Source organism: Micromys minutus (assembly GCF_963924665.1).
Source record: "Micromys minutus genome assembly, chromosome: 7".
Classification (NCBI taxonomy): Eukaryota; Metazoa; Chordata; class Mammalia; order Rodentia; family Muridae; genus Micromys; species Micromys minutus.
Window position 1 is genome coordinate 29,220,830 of NC_137976.1, and position 18,357 is coordinate 29,239,186.

Below are 18,357 nucleotides of genomic sequence, written 5' to 3' on the forward strand. Positions count from 1 at the left end.
ACCAGTAGCCAACTAACCTGAATCCCCCTAGATCTCTCAGACCACCAACAGGCCACATACACTAGCTGATGTGAAGTCCCTAACACTTAGACAGCAGAGGACTGCCTGGTCTTCCCTCAGTGAGAGAAGATGTACCTAACCCTTGAAATACTTGAGGCCCCAAGGAGTGGGGAGATCTCGTGGGGTGGGGAGTGGGGACGGGAGTGGGGACATGGGGGAGATATGAGATGAGGAACAGTCAGAAGTCGGGCTGGAAGGGGGACAAAGGCAACTGGAAAAAAAAAAAAAGAGTAAAAACCTAAGTAAGTGAAGGTTGTTAGAGGATCAGTGTTTGCCAATGGGGCAAACCCACCAAGCAATAGTTGCCAGTAAAATGGACCTCATTCTTTCCCTGCAGTCTGCAAGAAGTAAACATTTCAGAGTTATGGCTCCAGGTACACAAATATTAAGTAACTGCTTCTGTTTAAATCAAATACAGCCACACAGGACTTTGGACACACATCAACTGTAAATTTTTCTGACTGCATTTGTAAATGTTTTGGGAGGCACATTACACTCACCGTAAGTCCCTCAGTACCTTCATTATCTTTCTAAAAGGAAGACTTCACTTTAGACCCTAGAGTATCTGAAGTTAGTCATTTTTGTCAGTTGAGCATAACAGAAATGATCATTTTAGAAAGCAAACCTTTATTTATTTGGATTTCTGTAGTGTTTATAGCCAAACAAGTGTTTGCCAGTGGTCAGGAAATGGGCTAATATAGCAGTGTCTGCGAAAAGAGGTCCATTCTGGGTGAGGGATGGAGATTTCATTCAGTACCAGAGTGATGTCACCTGGTATTAACATACTTTGTTATTTGACTTCTAATGGTAAAGTATGTTTTATGATTCCCCTTTGAATGCCCTTAGAAACAGCCTTCCTCCCCTCAAGCACAATGTCCACATTTCTGGCCTAATTTCTACACGCCTAATTTAAAACTATGCTCTGACTTAAGATACCCCTTTGTTTAGCAAGGCTTGTCCTGGTCTAGAAAAAGACCTCTGATTTTCTTCTTATTACAAAACGGTTTCACAGCAGCAGTGGTTTAATTTTCCAATTTTGACTTTGTAGAAGTTGAATCCAAAAGTGCCTTAGAATGGTTCTTATAACCTTATTATAAGGAATAATAACAGGCCTCAAGACGTGCTCTAATATCCTTCAGGACCTTGAAGACATCCACTCCCATCTCCTAAACTCTGAAAGTACATCACCAAAAAAATCTTTCCACCATTAGCGATAAAAATTACATTGTATGAATGTGTTTTTCAGCCATTTCTACTAGGTAATATTGAATGTCAGTATAAGCAAAGAACATACCTTTGCATTTTAATGATTTCCCCCCTGGATTCCTGGCGGCATATACTGTATAGCCCACAAGGACATAGAATAGAGTCTGTGCATCTTAAGTCAGCCTTTGGTATTCATTCCCCAGAGTCTGCGCAGTAGCAGCAAGTTGCATTTATCATTTCCTTAATTGCAGTTTAGGACACTATATGACACAAAGCCTCTCGGTTTTAAAGGTTAAAATCTAATAAAATATTAAATATAGCTAGAAAAAAGTCTCAAAATGCATTGATGCAACTGAGTCTACTAATGGGGTCTATGCTTGAAAAGATGGCGTAGACCAATGCAGTCATACGCTTGTCCCTTAATCGTGCCACCACATCCATATTTATAATTTGAAAGTCTCCATTTACATTGCATTCAATTTTGCTTCTATTACAGGTTTCAAAATTCAATGTGAATTTTTGTGTATGGACGAGTGCACATATGTGTCTGATGATACTGCCATTTGCAAACTGGTGTGTGTTTTGAGCAGTTTAAAAATAATTATTCAGAGGTGCTTGCATATGAGACAATTATTTGAAATTTATAAATTTTATCCAATGCATATTGGTTGTTGAGCCTGTGCCTTGGTTTGGATATTTTGTTTAGAAAGTGTCTGTTACTAACTAAGGTATGCCCCTGGGCCTCATTTTATTTGAGATACAGTTTCACTGGGTTGAGTTCACTTTGTACCCACATTGTAGCTAGGCAAACTGAGTTTGTGATCCAGGATGATCATGAGAGCTGTGGAGAGTACAAGCTTGCTGTCCCCAGGTCCAGCTTCAGTGCTGTTTAACAACATAAAAAATTAGACACTGGATAGTATATTTAGTAAGTATTCCTAACTGATAAATCCTCATCTAATTTCAACATGTGTTATACAGAGTACGTTAGATGAATATTGTCAGTAGATTGACATTCAAAAATGCTAAAGTCGCTGTTTTAGATTTGCATCATTTTATAGGTTGTTTCTACTCACAAGGTTCAAAGGAGTTCATCTTTAAAGATTCAATAAATTTCTTCCATATTTCCAACTTTTATTAATAAATGAAAATGTAACCAATCCTATGGAAACTGATACATTGCTAAGGAACCTCAGGTGAGTTTCTACAATGAGACTTCAGAAACAGGAGTTTTCCGGTTGGCTGGCGCCGCTCATATTTGAAGCTGTTGTCCACTATGTGGCCCATCCCTTTAGCATGGTTTTTGCATATCGACAAGGAGCGAGTGCTTTCTCGTCGTTGGAAACATGACAGCAAGTAACCATGTAGCCTCACCCTATTGCTGCTTACGCACAGATAGATTCATGATATAGGTTGGCGATCCCTAAACTATAGTATGGATTTTTAAATTTCGGTTGTGCTCAGGATTCAACCCACCACCAAAACAAAACAAAAAGCTAAGGATTATTCTGTCAGCGAGTTTAGTTTGCAGCTTACATATTTTCTATAGCGAAGCAGCAGAAAGCTAATGTCTATGAAAGAATACAGACCAGACATCACACAAATATTCCTACAGATCTTTCCAGAAACGCGTCCTAAGTGTGAATTTCAAAGATATCAGTAGAGTCTGAATGAAGAGTATTTCTGAAAGCAGTTAGTAAAATTCTTAGTCACCTCTGGATCTTCAAACCTTATTTAAAAAAAAAAATCACAATTCTAGTGGCATACCAAGTGTAAACCAATATCGTTTCCTTTTGGTTATAGATTTATTATCTTTATGTGTATGAGTGTTTTGTCTATAGGTGTGTCCTGTGGAAATGCTGTGACACAGTTGTGAGCTGTGTGGGTGATCGGTATGGAATCCACATGCTCTGAAGAGCAACAGATTCTCTTAACCACTGAGACATCAGTAGATCATCAACTCCGACCATCCCTGCTTAATATCCTGTAAGAATCTGTTTTTACTGGGTAAAAATTAAAAAACGATAAATTGGCTTACAAAAGGAAATTTAAACTAAAATGGTGGCATATATGCTGGCTTCTCTCCCAGTTATCCCACCTCTGTGTGTGTTGGGTACAGAGGCAGATTTGGAAGAGGTATTGTGAGGAAGTTTCTCTGTAGTGTTTTAGGATTTAAGTGAATGCTATGAATTCTGAGAACAATTAAATAAAATGTCTCATTTTAGATAATTGTATCAAAAAGAAAGAAAGAAAGAAAGAGAGAGAGAGAGAGAGAGAAAGAAAGAAAGAAAGAAAGAAAGAGAGAGAAAGAAAAAGAAGAAAGAAGAAAGAGAAGAGAGAGGAAGGAAGGAAGGAAGGAAGGAAGGAAGGAAGAAAAGTGAAACAAAAACTGCAGGAATTACTGATTTAATCTAGTTTGTGAAGCTAATCAAGTGGGTAACTTCTGATTTTTCTTGAAATGAGAAAGGAACGGAAAGTCTACCACACAGGGCTACCGCACGCAAGCCTTATCTGCACTCGAGATGCTCCTTCGAAATAGAGAACAGACTTTGATTGAGACTCGTTTTCACCCGTTTTTCTCTCTGCCTTCGGTTGCAAAACCACACTCTTACTACTTCTTTCTCGAGATTCAGCTCTTCAGCCATCCGCATGATCTCCTGCGAGGAAGGCTTGCTGTGCTCTCCGAAGTGTCGCTCCAAAGCATCCTTAGCTGCGATGCTGGGGAGAGGTGTGGAGTGTGAAGGGAGTTGGGATAAAATTATGTTTCTTTCAATAACGTTCTTGGAAGAATGCGATGAAGATTAATTTTCTAAATATTACCATGAAGAAGTGACATAGATTCTAAAAGCACGCGTGAAAGCCAAATCTATGTTTATGAATAAGACAGAGGTATCACAAACTAGGGAAACAAATTTCTCTGTTTCACTTGTAGCCACAAGGGGGCACCAAGTTCTTGACAAAGAAAAGACATTGTGAGCCTTTCAAAACACAACTCCTCCTGCCTGCTCATCACCTGCCTCGTCGTTCCCATTATTTATAACACCGGAAATGGGTAATTGGCAATTACCCTAGATAATCTTTTTACTGTTTCCAGAACCAAAATAACACGAAAAATTATATTTCGTGTTGAAATGAAGAAGGTCACAGGAGACCTTGTTGAGACACCCTGATGACTTCTTTTGGTTTTGAAGATAAGTTACTGCACCTGCAGAGCAAGGACTTGTATCTCCAAGGACAGCAGTGAGTTACTTTGTTTCCATTTTTAACCAAAATGTCTGTCCAAAGAATGAATCAAACAACACACATGTGCCCAACAAATGTTTAAAAACATCATCTTCATTTCTCACAAATAAAATTTTTAAAAACATTTTTCAATTGTTTATATTCACCTTATAACTATGTCCCTCTTATATTATTATTATTATTTTTTTTTTTTTGGTTTTCTAGTACGTTTATTATCTCAAAGGAATACCTGATGGTTGTCCTCCGTTTCCTCTTCCTTTCATTTGCTCCCACCTTTTCATTGTACAAAGCTGTAATGTGGAAAGTAGAGCACAATAAATAGAAATTTTAAACTATCATTCTTTGGTTTCAGTTTTTCCAAATCATGTCTTGCAAACTATGGCTATGCCTTTCTGTCTTAAATGTTTCTAAAGTAGGTCATTTTATATTACATTGCACAGTGGGAAAGTATTAAAGCAAAATAAATGTAAATGTCATAAACATAATTTTTTTCTATAAACCCTTCCTTTACCTTGACTTAGAATACTCATTGTAAATGTGTCCAAGTCTAATTCTTAGTGTGTGTGTGTGTGTGTGTGTGTGTGTGTGTGTGTGTATGTATGAGTGTGTGTGACTGTGTGTGTAAGTGTGTGTGTGTGTGTGAGTCTGTGTGAGTGTTTGTGTGTATCAGTATGTGTGTGTGTGAGAGAGTGTGTGTATGAGTGTGTGTATGATTGTGTGTATGAGTTTGTGTGAGTGTATGTGTGAGTGAGTATGTGTGTGAGTGTGTGTGTATGAGTGTATGTATGAGTGAGTGTGTGTGAGTGTGTGTGGGTGTGTGTTTGTGTGTGTATGAGTGTGTATGTGTGAGTAAGTGTGTGTGTGAGAGTGAGTGTGTGTGTCTTTGTATGTGTATGAGTGTGTGTGTGAGTGTGTGTGTGAGTGAGTGTGTGTGTGTCAGTGTGTGTATGAATGTGGGTGTGTGAGAGAGAGTGTGTGTGTGAGTGAGTGTATGTGAATGTGTGTGTTTGTGTGTGTGTGAGTGTGAGTGAGTGTGTGTGTTTGTGTGTGTGTATGTATGAATATGTGTGTGTGAGAGAGTGTGTGTGAGAGCATGTGTGTGTGTGAGTGTGTGTATGTGTGTGTGTGTGTGTGTGTTTGTGTATGTGTGTGTGTGTGTAGGTAACGGCATATGATATAGGTTCCTGAGAAGCCAGAAGAGGGCCTCAGATCCCTGTGAGATGAGTGAGAGAGAGAGAGAGGTGGTTTTTTCTTGATAGTATTTATTTAACAGACTGGTGTGAACATTATTAAGAGGTTGTAAAAGCAGTTCCTGTAAGTTACTCCAAGATAGCCAAATATGTAAATGTCAAATAATATTTAGCCCTCTGCTGGGACCTCATTAACTAGAAGGCTTCCCCATGCAGCATTCATGGATTTATTTCTATACGTACATTACATTGTTTACTCCTATTGTCAAGATATTTAGTTTTCATTCGAAAGAGTTAAGAGACATTCAAACTCCCTGTCTCGGCATGCGTTCTGCCAAACCTAGTGGAGCACACGCTGAGGACATTTGCTTCAGTACCTCCGACCTGCTCAGCTTCCTCCAGCCACTTGGATAAAATTGCTTTGAGTTTACAAGCGTTTTTGAAACTGAGCTGCAAGTTTTCAAATCGACAGATGGTTGTTTGACTGAATTCTGAGCCGTGGACTGCGGCCAGAGCTTCGCCCACGTTCGTCTGGGTGTATCCTGCGGGAGGGTAAGATCAGGCGTGAGGTCCAGCTTCCCCAGGAAGATCAGTGGGGTCCGTTATCACTCACTGCATCTACGTGACTTACTCTTTAAAAATTCTACTGTTTTGACAATTTAGAGTTATTTAGGTTTAGAATAGAACTGCAAAGTGCTTTCTAGTTAATAAATTACTTTTAAAGTAAGAGGGACTCACATGTACACACAATTGTAGCACGGAGCAGACATGAGTACGTCCTAACACTTTATAATGAGCCTAGAAATTCTTGATTTTTTATGATTATTAAATATGACATATGATAAAAATATTTGCTCTATCAATTGTAGCATGTAAAATGTACAGTGATAGATCCAACATAGTTTTATAAGAGAATAAAATATGTTCTCAATAATATATAGTTACATGAAATGAAGCTAAGACCGAGGCTTACTTCACCTTCAAATATGCCATTCACAAAGGCTGTCTATGCTCCTACAGTTTTGCATAACTCCAAACAGATTTATTATATTATTTAGTAACACGTCTATCTCCCAACAAGTGACATCCGATGCCACAAACATTTCTAGACTATAAGGTATAATAAGCTGCCAACACACAATTTTAAAATCCATGGCAGTAGGAGCAGGATTGAAATAAATATGATAATGATGCCTCCTGCTATTTTTTACATGTGGCCAGTACATATTATTTCAGGGCCCACGGCCATGTACCTATATGTATAATATGATGGCATACAATATGCATTAGTAAATTTCACAGTCAATGACCTATGGTCCATTCCACAAGTTCAGAGGATTGAGCTATCATTCCCACCCATTAAAAATGCATTTTTCATGAATTTGAGCCACGATTAATTGTTGCGGTTATTCTATTTAAAAAATACTTATCGATAGGAAACGAGCAGTGATTTTGAATCGGCAGTTCGGAGAGAAGGAAATAGAAATGAGGACAGAACGGGAGCAAATAACAAAAATTTGAAATGAAATGCAACATTCTGAGTAAAATCACACTGCAGTGTCCCTGTGTTTTCTGATTCATACAGTGCTAACGGTTAAGAGCACATTGATCCTTCCATGTTGTCTACTTGTTTCAGTCATTTGCCCTGTGCTGGAAACGGAAGAGGTATGTGTGGTGGTAAAATCCAGTAGCGACGAGTTTTTCAGCATCTCTTAAAACACATCTGTGGTTAATCAGCGATTTGACACCAACAGTTTCTATTCACATGTTTCATACAGATGCAGAAATGCATTTACTGAGTTGCTTATTGTGGCACTGTTTTTAGTACTAAGACATTAGAAGGATGTAAAGGACCTAGTTAAATAAACTAATGTGTTTATATTTATAAGGTGGTAGTTATTAGGTATACCCCAGTGAACTCTTGAAAGGGTCTCTAAAATATGTCTGCATAAAATGCAATTACCTATCTCTAGAAAGACACCTGAGACCCTGGTGAAGAAGAAGAACAAGCAGACAGTGTGATGTCATTCACAGTATTTCATCATTTCGGATCATATGAACTAAGTATCTCTTCAAAAATCCAAGTCAAATATTGAGTAAAAGGAGCATTTTAAAGCAAATTTTGAGGTAGACTAAATTTTAAGAAGTGACATTAACTTAAAAAATTGATGCTTTGACTCTATTAAAAATTTCCAAGGAATTAAAGGATTTTGTGTTTGTTCTAGTTTTCCTGATTGGACTAAGTTAAATGCATGCACAGGAAAGATAGAGGATGAGATATGGCTCGGGTGTGCAATCAAAGTATAAAATAGTTCACCGTAACTAGAGTACAGACGTGCAAAAGTTGTTTGACCTGTCACCGTCAACAAAGGCGTACCTAACTTAATTCTTCTCACTTTAAATTCGTTGGCAAATTGCTCCAGTTCTCGGATTTCTGGGGAGTCCATGTCTATTGGCTCTTCCACCAATTTACTTTTCCGCCTGAGTTCCTGCTTAAATTCAGAGGCTGTGGGATCCTCTGCCAGCAGAGGCTGGTGCAGGGGAGGAAACCCATGACTCAGGGTGTGGTCTGGAAACTTGTAAAGACAAGGGGTTAAACTGCCTGTGGATAAAGAGAGAAGAAAGTATTGTTGGTAATTGTCTGTCTTTACATGAGTTTGCATTTGAAGGCAGGATTTTGTCTTACTGCCCAGGCTTCCCTGAGCTTGGTAATCCTGATACCTCATTCTCCCAGATGCTCTGATGACTTGGGATGCCACACTAATAGTCTTAACTTTTACAAGTTACCTTATGCTCAGTCTCCTAAAGTAGAAGCCAGAGTAGGTGGAATGAATTACCTTCCACCTTCTCCCGAAGAACAAAACCAGAGTTACTGTCAAAGGAGGAGAACATCTTAAGTAACTGAGTGTAAGATTCCATCTTCTTGTAAAAAGATATGTAATCCTGAGAGTCTGATACGTGATACTAACCAGATAGTCTACACCGATCTCTGTTCTCTTAACAAGTGCTATAATCAAGGCAAGAAGTACTTGGACTATATGCCATAGAGATAAATTCTTATAACTGGGAAATCAATCTTACAGTACTACAAACACTATTGGATTGATACTAAGTGCTTAACTCCAAATAGAAAATGAGCATGGTTTTTAAGCATAATAAAGACAGATAACCTTATTTTTACGTCAATTGAATGAGTCAGAGAAACCAAAGGTAAGTTTAGAAGCTCTATTAAAATCTTGTGACATGCTTCTTTTTAAAGATACAATATGATGAAATCAGCTTCCTTTTTCAAAATTACTTAAAGAAAAGCAAAAGTAAAATCCAACAGGGGGGATAATTTTAGACCCAAAAGGAAATTATTCATAGAGTTTGCAGTGTTGGCTTGACTTCATTGCAGTATGTCCTAGTAAATAGGAATACTCTGAATATTTTACAGATTTCAGTGTTTAGTGCAAACACTCCCTCAGGTTTTCACAGTGTTTACTGATCCATGTTGGCCTCTCTGAGCTGTTCTGTATGTCTTATATGTGGTGCACATGGCAGAAAACAGACGGATCTTTCAAAGCAGGCATAGGGAACAGAAGTAGAGGTTGCCCTGTAACATGCTGACTTAGCCCTCCATACCATGGAGCAAGTTGCTCACCTCCATGTGGTTAGTTGACAATATCTCAGGTTAAGGATCTGCAGCCTTAAAGAACAAACTGAACATGGGGACCCCAATGCAGGAGTTAAAGAAAGAACTGAAGGAGCCGAAGGGGTTTACAACCCCATAGGAAGAACAAGAATATCAACAACCAGACCTCCCCCCCACCCCCACCCACCCAGAGCTTCCAGGGACTAAACCACCAACCAAAGAGTACACATGGGAGACCCATGGCTCCAGCTGTATATGTAGCAGAGGATGGCATTGTCTGGCATCAATGGGAGGAGAAGCCCTTGGTCCTGTGAAGGCTCATTTTCCCAGAGTAGGGGCATGCCAGAATGTTGAAGTGGGAGTTGGTGGGTGGGTGGGTGGAACGGGGATGGGGAGGATCCTCATAGAAGCAGGGAGAGGAGGGATGAGAGGGGGAAACTGGGAAGGGAGATACCATTCGGAATATAAATATATAAACTATGAAGAAAAGAAAAGAACAAAGGAGAAGGTAAGAGAGGCTCAGGACTCAAAGGGAGGACCTTAGATGAAGTAAGTCTTCCTACAGAGGGGAGAGGGAACTTGTAGAGCCCACCTCCAGTAGAAAGACAGGGCATCAAGTCAGGGAATGGAGTTGCCATCCCACAGTCAAAAAGTCTGACCCAGAATTGTTCCTGTCTAAAAGAAGTGCAGGGACCAAGAGGGAAAAGAAACTGAGAGAAAGGAGGTCCAGTGACCGGCCCAAATTTGGATCCAGCACAAGAGGAGGCTCCAAGACCTGACCCTATTACTGAAGCTATGGTGTGCTTACAGACAGGAGCCTAGCATGGCGGTGTCGAGAGGCCCAACCAGCAGCTGACTGAGACCGATGTAAATACTTACAACAAATCAATGGACAGATGCTGGTGATCCCTGTGGTTGGATTAGGAAAAGCTGGAAGAAGCTGGGGAGGAAGGCGACCCTGTAGGAGGACCAGCAGTCTCAACTAACCTAGACCCCGAGATCTCTCAGACACTGGATTACCAACCAGGCAGCGTAACCAGCTGATAATGACACCCTGACACATGTACAGCAGAAGACTGCCTGGTCTTGTCCCAGTGAGAGAAGATGGAGCTATCGCTGGAGATACTTGAGGATCCTCGGAGGTTGGGGGATGGGGTGAGATTGGTGGGATGGGGACATCATCTTGGCAATGGGAGGAGGAATGGGATGAGGGATGAACCAAGAGGGGGATAATGACTGGACTGTAAAAAAAAAGATTAAACATTTTTTAAAAAGAAGACTCAACAATGCAAGCCTGCTCTGTGACTGTGTCTTAGAACAAATATTTAAATATTCCCACTCATTCTGCCTATTTTACACGCATGTTACAAGCAAGTCATATGTTCAAATTTGATCTTTGATCCTTTCTTTGAAGACTGCACATACTGTGCATACGAGACAACTCATCCATTGTCTGTATCACAAAACCAGTTTAACTGGCACACCGCCAGGCCCACATGCTTCCACATAACCCAGAACCACTCACTGTCTTGCTACAAGTACAGTGGGGTAGCTGAGGCAGAGAAACTTAGGGTGATTATAACCTTGCTCTTTGTAGGAGGGGCTGGGAATCACCTGGAAGGCAAAGGCACCACAGTGCTGCCAGAAGCCTTTCCACAGGAGTAGCCAGCCATCTTCAGAATGACTCTTCCCTGGACAACCTATCATCTTGGGAAAACAGAAAGACAAGAGAAGGAGAGGAAGAAAGGATAAATGAAGAAGAAGAAGAAGAAGAAGAAGAAGAAGAAGAAGAAGAAGAAGAAGAAGAAGAAGAAGAAGAAGAAGAAGAAGAAGAAAAAGAAAAAGAAGAAGAAGAAGAAGAGGAGGAGGAGGAGGAGGAGGAGGAGGAGGAGGAAGAAGAAGAGGAAGAGGAAGAGGAAGAAGAAGAAGAAGAAGAAGAAGAAGAAGAAGAAGAAGAAGAAGAAGAAGAAGAAGAAGAAGAAGAAGAAGAAGAAGAAGTTGTTAAAGGGAAAATGAAAGGAATGAATGAGAAGATTTCTATCATTTTGTTACACTCTTAAACATATTTTTTTTCTTTTGTGTTCAAAATGTACTTCTAAAACAAGAGCTTGCCTTCCATTTCTGAGGAAGCTTAGCTGCTGTGCCACATGCCCATGCTGGTTCCTTGTTCTTGTTCTTTGTTACAAGGTTGGCATTCTTAGTTTCCATGACATGGGGGACAGATCACCTCTCACACATGCTTCCTAAACTCCGGTCTGCTTTCCATGCTGAGAATGGAAGCAAACACAGAGACCCAGGAGTTCAAATGCTGAGGTGAGTTTTTGTTTGTTTATTTGTTTTAGTTTCAGGTGATTTGCTTCCTTTTGTATTTTCAAGCAGAGGTTGTGAAGAACATTTGTCATCGCCTCCTGTGATTTATACTGAAGACTGATGACATTACATCTAAACACTTCGGAGTAGACAGGAAGAAGTAAATCGTCACTTACTATCTGAGGAGAGCAACAAAAAGAATGTTGAGTTGATGCAAATCTACGGCACCTGGAGCCTGGGAGGGCAGGCAGTCTCATTAGTTAACAGTGCAGATTTTTGCTGTTTCCAGCCCAGCCAGTAATCCCCTAGCTCACTGGTGCCTAGACTGGGCTACCTGGAACTCATCCCAGGATTTAATTCTTCCACAGCAACCTGGAAAAAAATTTCTATAGCTTGTCCTTCCCAGTGGGCTAATTTAACAAAATTCTAAAGTGAATGCATCAGAATATGAGTAATATAAGAATCAAATAAAAAAAATTCCACACTCTTTGAAACAGTAATTTCAGCAGCTTCCCTTCATAGGCTGTAAGACACCCAGCTTGCCCAGAAGATGCCTCAGTGGATTGTGAGGCTGATGTTTCAGAAAACCCAAATGACACAGCTATGTTTCTATTGTCTTTTTAATATTTTTTGCTTTGGTTTGTTTTTATGCCTTTTGTTCCTCATTTTTGAATGGTTGTATTTTATGACTCAATTTGTGCATCTTCCCTGGGAATGAAAGCAGAAGAAATTCAGATTGCCTAAGATTTAATCTGTCATGAAGTGCATGCTAATGCCGAATATATGTCAAGAACCAGACATACTGACAAATGATAAAGCATATAATATTTTAATGACATTCCTCCCAGAATTATTCAAATACGGTCTCTCTGCACCATGGTGTGATTTCATTTTAGTGACAAAATATAATTTAATTTGAAGGCTACTATGATGCCTCTAAATCTTGGTATGGCAATTGTGTTTATGATGTCACTAAACCAGACTTTGAATCTGTTAAAGTCTTTCTCAGGTCCTTTCTCTTTGACTATATTGAGATTAGGGGGTAGGGGAGTAGAAAAGAGGATGAGGAGGACTGTCAGCTGTGCCTTAATGGGACCCTGGCCTGTTGTCTCCAGTGCTACTGCGCAGGCTGCATTATAGGACTCTGAGAGTGGCTTTACACTCTATAGATAACCGTGGACCACATTGATTCAGTACAAGGGAGATGGTACCCAAAGGAATTAGGGCAAGAATCATTAGCCACTTCTCTTTGGCTGGTGTGTGTGTGTGTAGGTCTGTGTGGGTGTGCATGTATATGTGGTTGTGTATGTTTGTGTCTATGTGTATGAATAAGTGCATATATGTGAGTGTGAAAGTGTGTATGTATATATAAGTGGGGTGGTTTGGTTGATTGGTTTGATTTTTCATGCTAACTCAAGTCAAAGGGCAAATGGCACCTCTCTCTGAGGAAATATAGAAACTGAAGGTGTGCAGGGAGGGACTCCTGGCACTCACGGTGACAGAGCTCACCCCCAGAAGCGAGCAGCCTATGACCATGTGCTGTTAACTCTTTCTTAGATCCTCAAGGTTCTCTGAAGGCTAACGAACCATTCCACTCACACCTCTGACAGCTATTTGAACATATGTTACTAATTCTCGGCAAATATTGTCAGTGTAGAAGCTGTTCTTTTTGTTTAGGAATACTGATTAATTCAGTTGTATATAAGTGACAAGTTTTAAAGGGAAAAAGCCTTAGCTGTAGATATTCACTAAACATTAAAAAGAAACAGCAGGTTGGAGAGAAGGCTCAGGGGATTAGAGCACTGGCTGCTCTTCTTGAGAACTAGAGAATCTCTTCTATATTCCCAAGAGCCATGGTGGCTTACAACCACTTACAACTCTAGTTCCAGGGGAGCTGATAGCCTTCCCTGGCCTCTGCGAGCAATGCGTGCAAATGATGCACAGACATCCATGGGAACAAAGCACTATACAAATAAAATTTAAAAAAATATATTTTTAAAGAAAAACATTTATAGACAATCATTAAGGTCACTAGTCTTTAACACTGAGGGATAGGATCGAGAGTTTTAAAAGAAGAAAAGAACATGAACAAAATTTATTATAAAAACATTTTTCATTAATAATTTATTCATTAATATTACATCTCAATATCAGCTCCTCTCTCTTCCCAAAATCCTTCTCTCCTCTCCTCCCCACATTGTCACTATCCCCTTCTGATCTGAGAAGGGTTGATAGAAAAACGTTTTAAGTAAAACATTTTGAAAAGAAAGAATAACAACCTCCATTTTGCAATAACAGGTAAGATGCTGATTTACTTAGAATGGTGTCTATCAAGATGTAAGAAGTGTTTTATTTTAAAATGTAAATGTTTTAGTGAGTAATTATAGATTAATGAATTAAATTATTTTTTTCCTTTTCATCTCAAAATTTTAAGCATAACTCTGTCTCTCTGTGTGTAATTGTTCATTTGGAGGACAAACATGAGTCAAGTTCAAAAGATTCCCTTCATATTTGACTCTTTAATCCAAAATTTCTATCTGTCTGCTCCTGTTTCCCTTTCCACTCCGTCCCTGACGGGAGTTATTTTGCGGCTGTAATAACAAATACAGTCTAATAAAGCATCTCCATCAGCACAAACAAACGAATGCAAGTCTGTGAATGGCACTCTATATTCATTAAACCCAGTACACTATTTCCTTCAGCCATGCCCTGAGATCAAGTATTGAATCTGTGCATGAGTGAAACTCGGAGCACAGATCTTCCCAACTGTAGAAAGCCATTCTCTGGATGTATTTACAGAGAGGACACCAGCATGTTACAATTATGCTTGAAAGAGGTGTGGATCACATCTACTGAAATGTGTGTCACACCTTCTACCTCAGTCAAGCCTCAGAAGCAATCCAGGACTGCCAAGTCCTGACATTGCTAATGGCTCTGAGTGTCAGGCTAAGCCTTCAATTTGGACCTTATATTTCTCTTTATGGATCAAGTACACAAAAAGCAGTACGGTGACAGAGCCAGTGTTCTGTAAACTGGTGACTTGTGGAGTAGCCATTAGACACACGAGAGTATTGGCGACTGGAATCGAAACCTATTTAGCAGAGAAACTAAAGGTTAAATTTTAATTTTAATTAACTTTCGTTTCAATGTAAGTAACCACATGGGTCTACTAGCCAGTATAGTATGGCTGCAGGGAATCTTGTAAACGCAGTAAGTGGCTACTAGCCATTTAACACGATTTAAAAAAATTTTTTTTAAGAAAGAAAAGGAATAAACAGTAACAACAAAGCCAGTGCAAAGTTCAGAAACCCAGGAGTGCAGAACTGTGTAGAAAGGGCCATCTGCATGTTGTTCCTTCTATCCTCATGCTCTAGTGGACGTCAGGTGGAGACACTCCTAAAGAGGCAGATCGACCATCAACTTTCGAGCCAAAAGACCAGAATTCCGTCTTACAGTCTTCCCTCCGCGCCCTCTGGCCAGGGAAATCCAACTCTGTTTGCCCCAATTATACCACATAAGGGTAGTGTTTCTTACCTGCCATCACTCCGTAGGTGGATGGCTGGTTTCCATAGTGACAGGAAGGCACAGAATAATGAAGTCCTGTCGCTGTATTTCCCATCGTTGTCATCGAGAAACACGTGTGCAAACATTTAGGAGTTTGGATCAAAGACAAAATAGACGGGACTGGTAAGAAAATGTATGAGGATTCAAGACACATTCTACTCATTTCAAAATGTACACATTTACACGATTTTAAAACTGCAGGCCAATATGTACTATGTTTTCTTTTTCTTCACTGAGAGTTTTTGAGTAAGCAAATAAAATCCATCAAGGGTCATCAAACTAGATTTGATGTGTGATCCGTGTTGTGGCGAAGTGAGAGGATAGTGAAGTACAGCTCTTTGGGGTTTGTAAAATTCTTGAGGATTCAATCTAGTGTAGATGTACCACAGCCATGAAACAGCCCTGAACATAATATGCATCCCACTGTAATCTGGAGCATGCCTCTGAAACAGCGAATACCTCAGGTATGACTCCTGAATTGTCATAGCAGATACCTTTGCTCATTTTCTCTACAAATTTCTTTCACTAAAGAGATAGTGAATAAATAGCTTCCTGTTTAGACGCAATCTTAAAAGGACCTCTGTATTCAGTACTGGGACACTGTCCAGTGCAATTACGTTGATACCGAAACCATGACTTGTAGTTGTTTGGCATGCTGGCAATTTTAATGATAAAGTCAGTTCAAAATTTTCCTTTTTGCTGAATCTCGTAATATCATTAATAATTCCCCAAATTAGTTCTCATCTAGAAATAAGATATGAACTATAAAATGTACAGGAAGCTTTAAACACAAATCAACATTTTAACAAGATTTTTCATCAAACATCTACCAGAAAAAGTTTCGCTGTGTATTTGCTTACTCATTTTTCTCTCTTACCCGAAATATAATAACATAATATAATATAAAATGATAGTATAAGATATTATAATATAATCATATTGTAGGCAGGTTATTATAATAAGCATAACCAATGTTTTTGAATGAATAACATAAGAGTATATGATTAGGAGTATTTGAGAATATTAACAAATGGTGCTGTGTAACGATATGCCCTTTCATAAAATAAATATATTTTGTCTAAATATACATGATAATTATTTGTAAATATCTGCAAAACTTTTCAGTTTGTAATTGATATTGAAAGACATGACAATTTTACCATATATTGGTAACACAGAAAAAATTCTGCATTCATTTTAAAAATTCAATGAATTTTTTATTCAATGAATTTTAACCACATTTAATACACAAGGGTTTTCATTAAGGTAACTATTTATAATTTCTTACTTAATTATATATGTAAATAGCTATGATACTATACAAAAATATAAATATTTAAAATCATTTGAAAAATTTTTGTAGAATATTTTGTATTTTTAGAACTTGTAAAGGTTACTTGATATTTGTTTTTTTTTATTTTAGGAAGTTCAATAAAACAGGGTAATTTATTAAATGCATTGTTGAGAATTTTAAATAAATCAATGAAACTTAAAGCTAGATCATTTTGTTATATCATTTTTAAATTTTATTTTGCTACCAATCAATTATTTTTCTATATTCAATTAAAGAAACAAAATATTATTTTTTGTAATTCTCGGTTTATAAAATATATTATTTTAAATGCATGGTTGTACTGTAATTATTCATATTATATATGATCATTTATAGAACAATTGCAGAATTAAATTACTTTTTTTATTGTCTTTTCCATCTAAAATGATATAGTATACTGCCCAAGTTACCTTTCAGGTTAAATTATGGTAATCTTTAGTAGATAAATGATGTTGTCTGAGTCCAAATATCTAACATTTTCCTTATTTAAAATCCAGTCCGTGACGGGTTAGAAATGTTCACATATGTTTTCAAACTGCCTAATTATCATAAAAATTTTTAATTGTTTTACACAAGAATATTAATCCAAATATACAAATATAATTTCTACAAATATAAGCCTTCATTTCTACATGTGATGCAAAACACTTAAAGCAAGTGAAAGGTGAACACAGATTGTTGTTTCATGGAAGAAATTTAGTCCAAGGATCTGGCCATCTGTAAATTAACTTGAGACCAATCGTTATTTCATAAAGTACAAATGTATTCACAACTCACATATACTTGCTTGTGTTTTATTTTAGAATGTTCAGTAAAGACAAATTTAAAAAGTTATTCCTAGAACTCAATCTTGAGAAGTTTAACTCTCTCAGGTCTAAATATTCTCTTGCTTTGTTTGCTACATTTAACACTATGCATTTATTAAAATGTAATTTTAATAAAGCATTTAATTATTTTATTCATTAAAGCTACTTAAATTGGGGTTGGAAATTTTTCAGTTATTTTTATAAGTTTATGGTTGTTTAAAGAAAGGAACAAATATAATTTAAAATGAACTACATTTTAATATATAGTAGTAGTACCGAGTTAACATTAAACTATTTTAGAATATTTCATTTTGATGTCTATCAATAAACATTTCTATTAATATTGTTTTCAGAGTGGAAAATTCGCTCACTATTTGCTTATGCAGAAAATAGATCTTCTGGGTTTTAAAATAACATCAATAAAGAGATAAGTGATTTTCATAATTAATTTTTAAAAAATTCTTAGGTAACTGGGCTTTTACAACATCCTTTATATTTAACTAAAGCAAACTAAAAGGGAGAAATTGAAGAAAGAGATTATTCACTAACAAGATTCATCGCATCCATTCTGAAAGCTGTAGGCCCAGCCTTGGAGGTCAGTACCTGTGGACATCACGTTGGTGGCGTGGTTGGAGGCTGGGAGACACTCAGCGGCACTGTGGTGCATTCTCAGAGGCAGAGCAGCAGAAGCGTCAGAATTCAGAGGTATAAAGGTATCAGCCGAAGTGAAAGATTGGCAACTCATTCCCACAAGAAAGTAGAAAACTAAGACCCGCTGCTTGCCAGTTCGCTTTTATTATATTACTGTATCAAAGGGCCGACTCACTTCTCCTACTTGCATATATACATCAGGGCAGCTCTGAGGCACCAGGAGGGTGCAGCCTAGTATTTATACTGCGAGGAAATCCATTTATACATGTTAATAGTTTTTTTTTTCTCCAGGAGTGTTGCTTTGTCAACCCGAACTGTCCTTCCCCAAATGCTATCTGCGCCCAAGAGGAAACCTGGCTG

At 38.2% G+C, this 18,357-nt stretch overlaps 1 protein-coding gene across 2 annotated transcripts; it reads right to left on the bottom strand.

The window, feature by feature from the left end:
* Window positions 1–3,773: 3,773 nt before the first annotated feature.
* POU1F1 (POU class 1 homeobox 1) lies at window positions 3,774–18,091 on the bottom strand (the record flags this gene model as incomplete). 2 transcript variants are annotated; one of them, XM_080919368.1, is made up of 6 exons in its annotated part: window positions 3,774–3,984; window positions 4,739–4,799; window positions 6,077–6,241; window positions 8,077–8,301; window positions 15,178–15,249; window positions 17,950–18,091. In XM_080919368.1, 6 exons carry the CDS (start codon window positions 18,089–18,091, stop codon window positions 3,774–3,776), a joined length of 876 nt encoding a protein of 291 aa, XP_080775494.1. The 2 variants fall into 2 exon arrangements, with proteins under 2 accessions (XP_080775494.1, XP_080775493.1); XM_080919367.1 differs by having other exon boundaries at window positions 15,178–15,327.
* Between the last annotated feature and the right edge of the window lie 266 nt (window positions 18,092–18,357).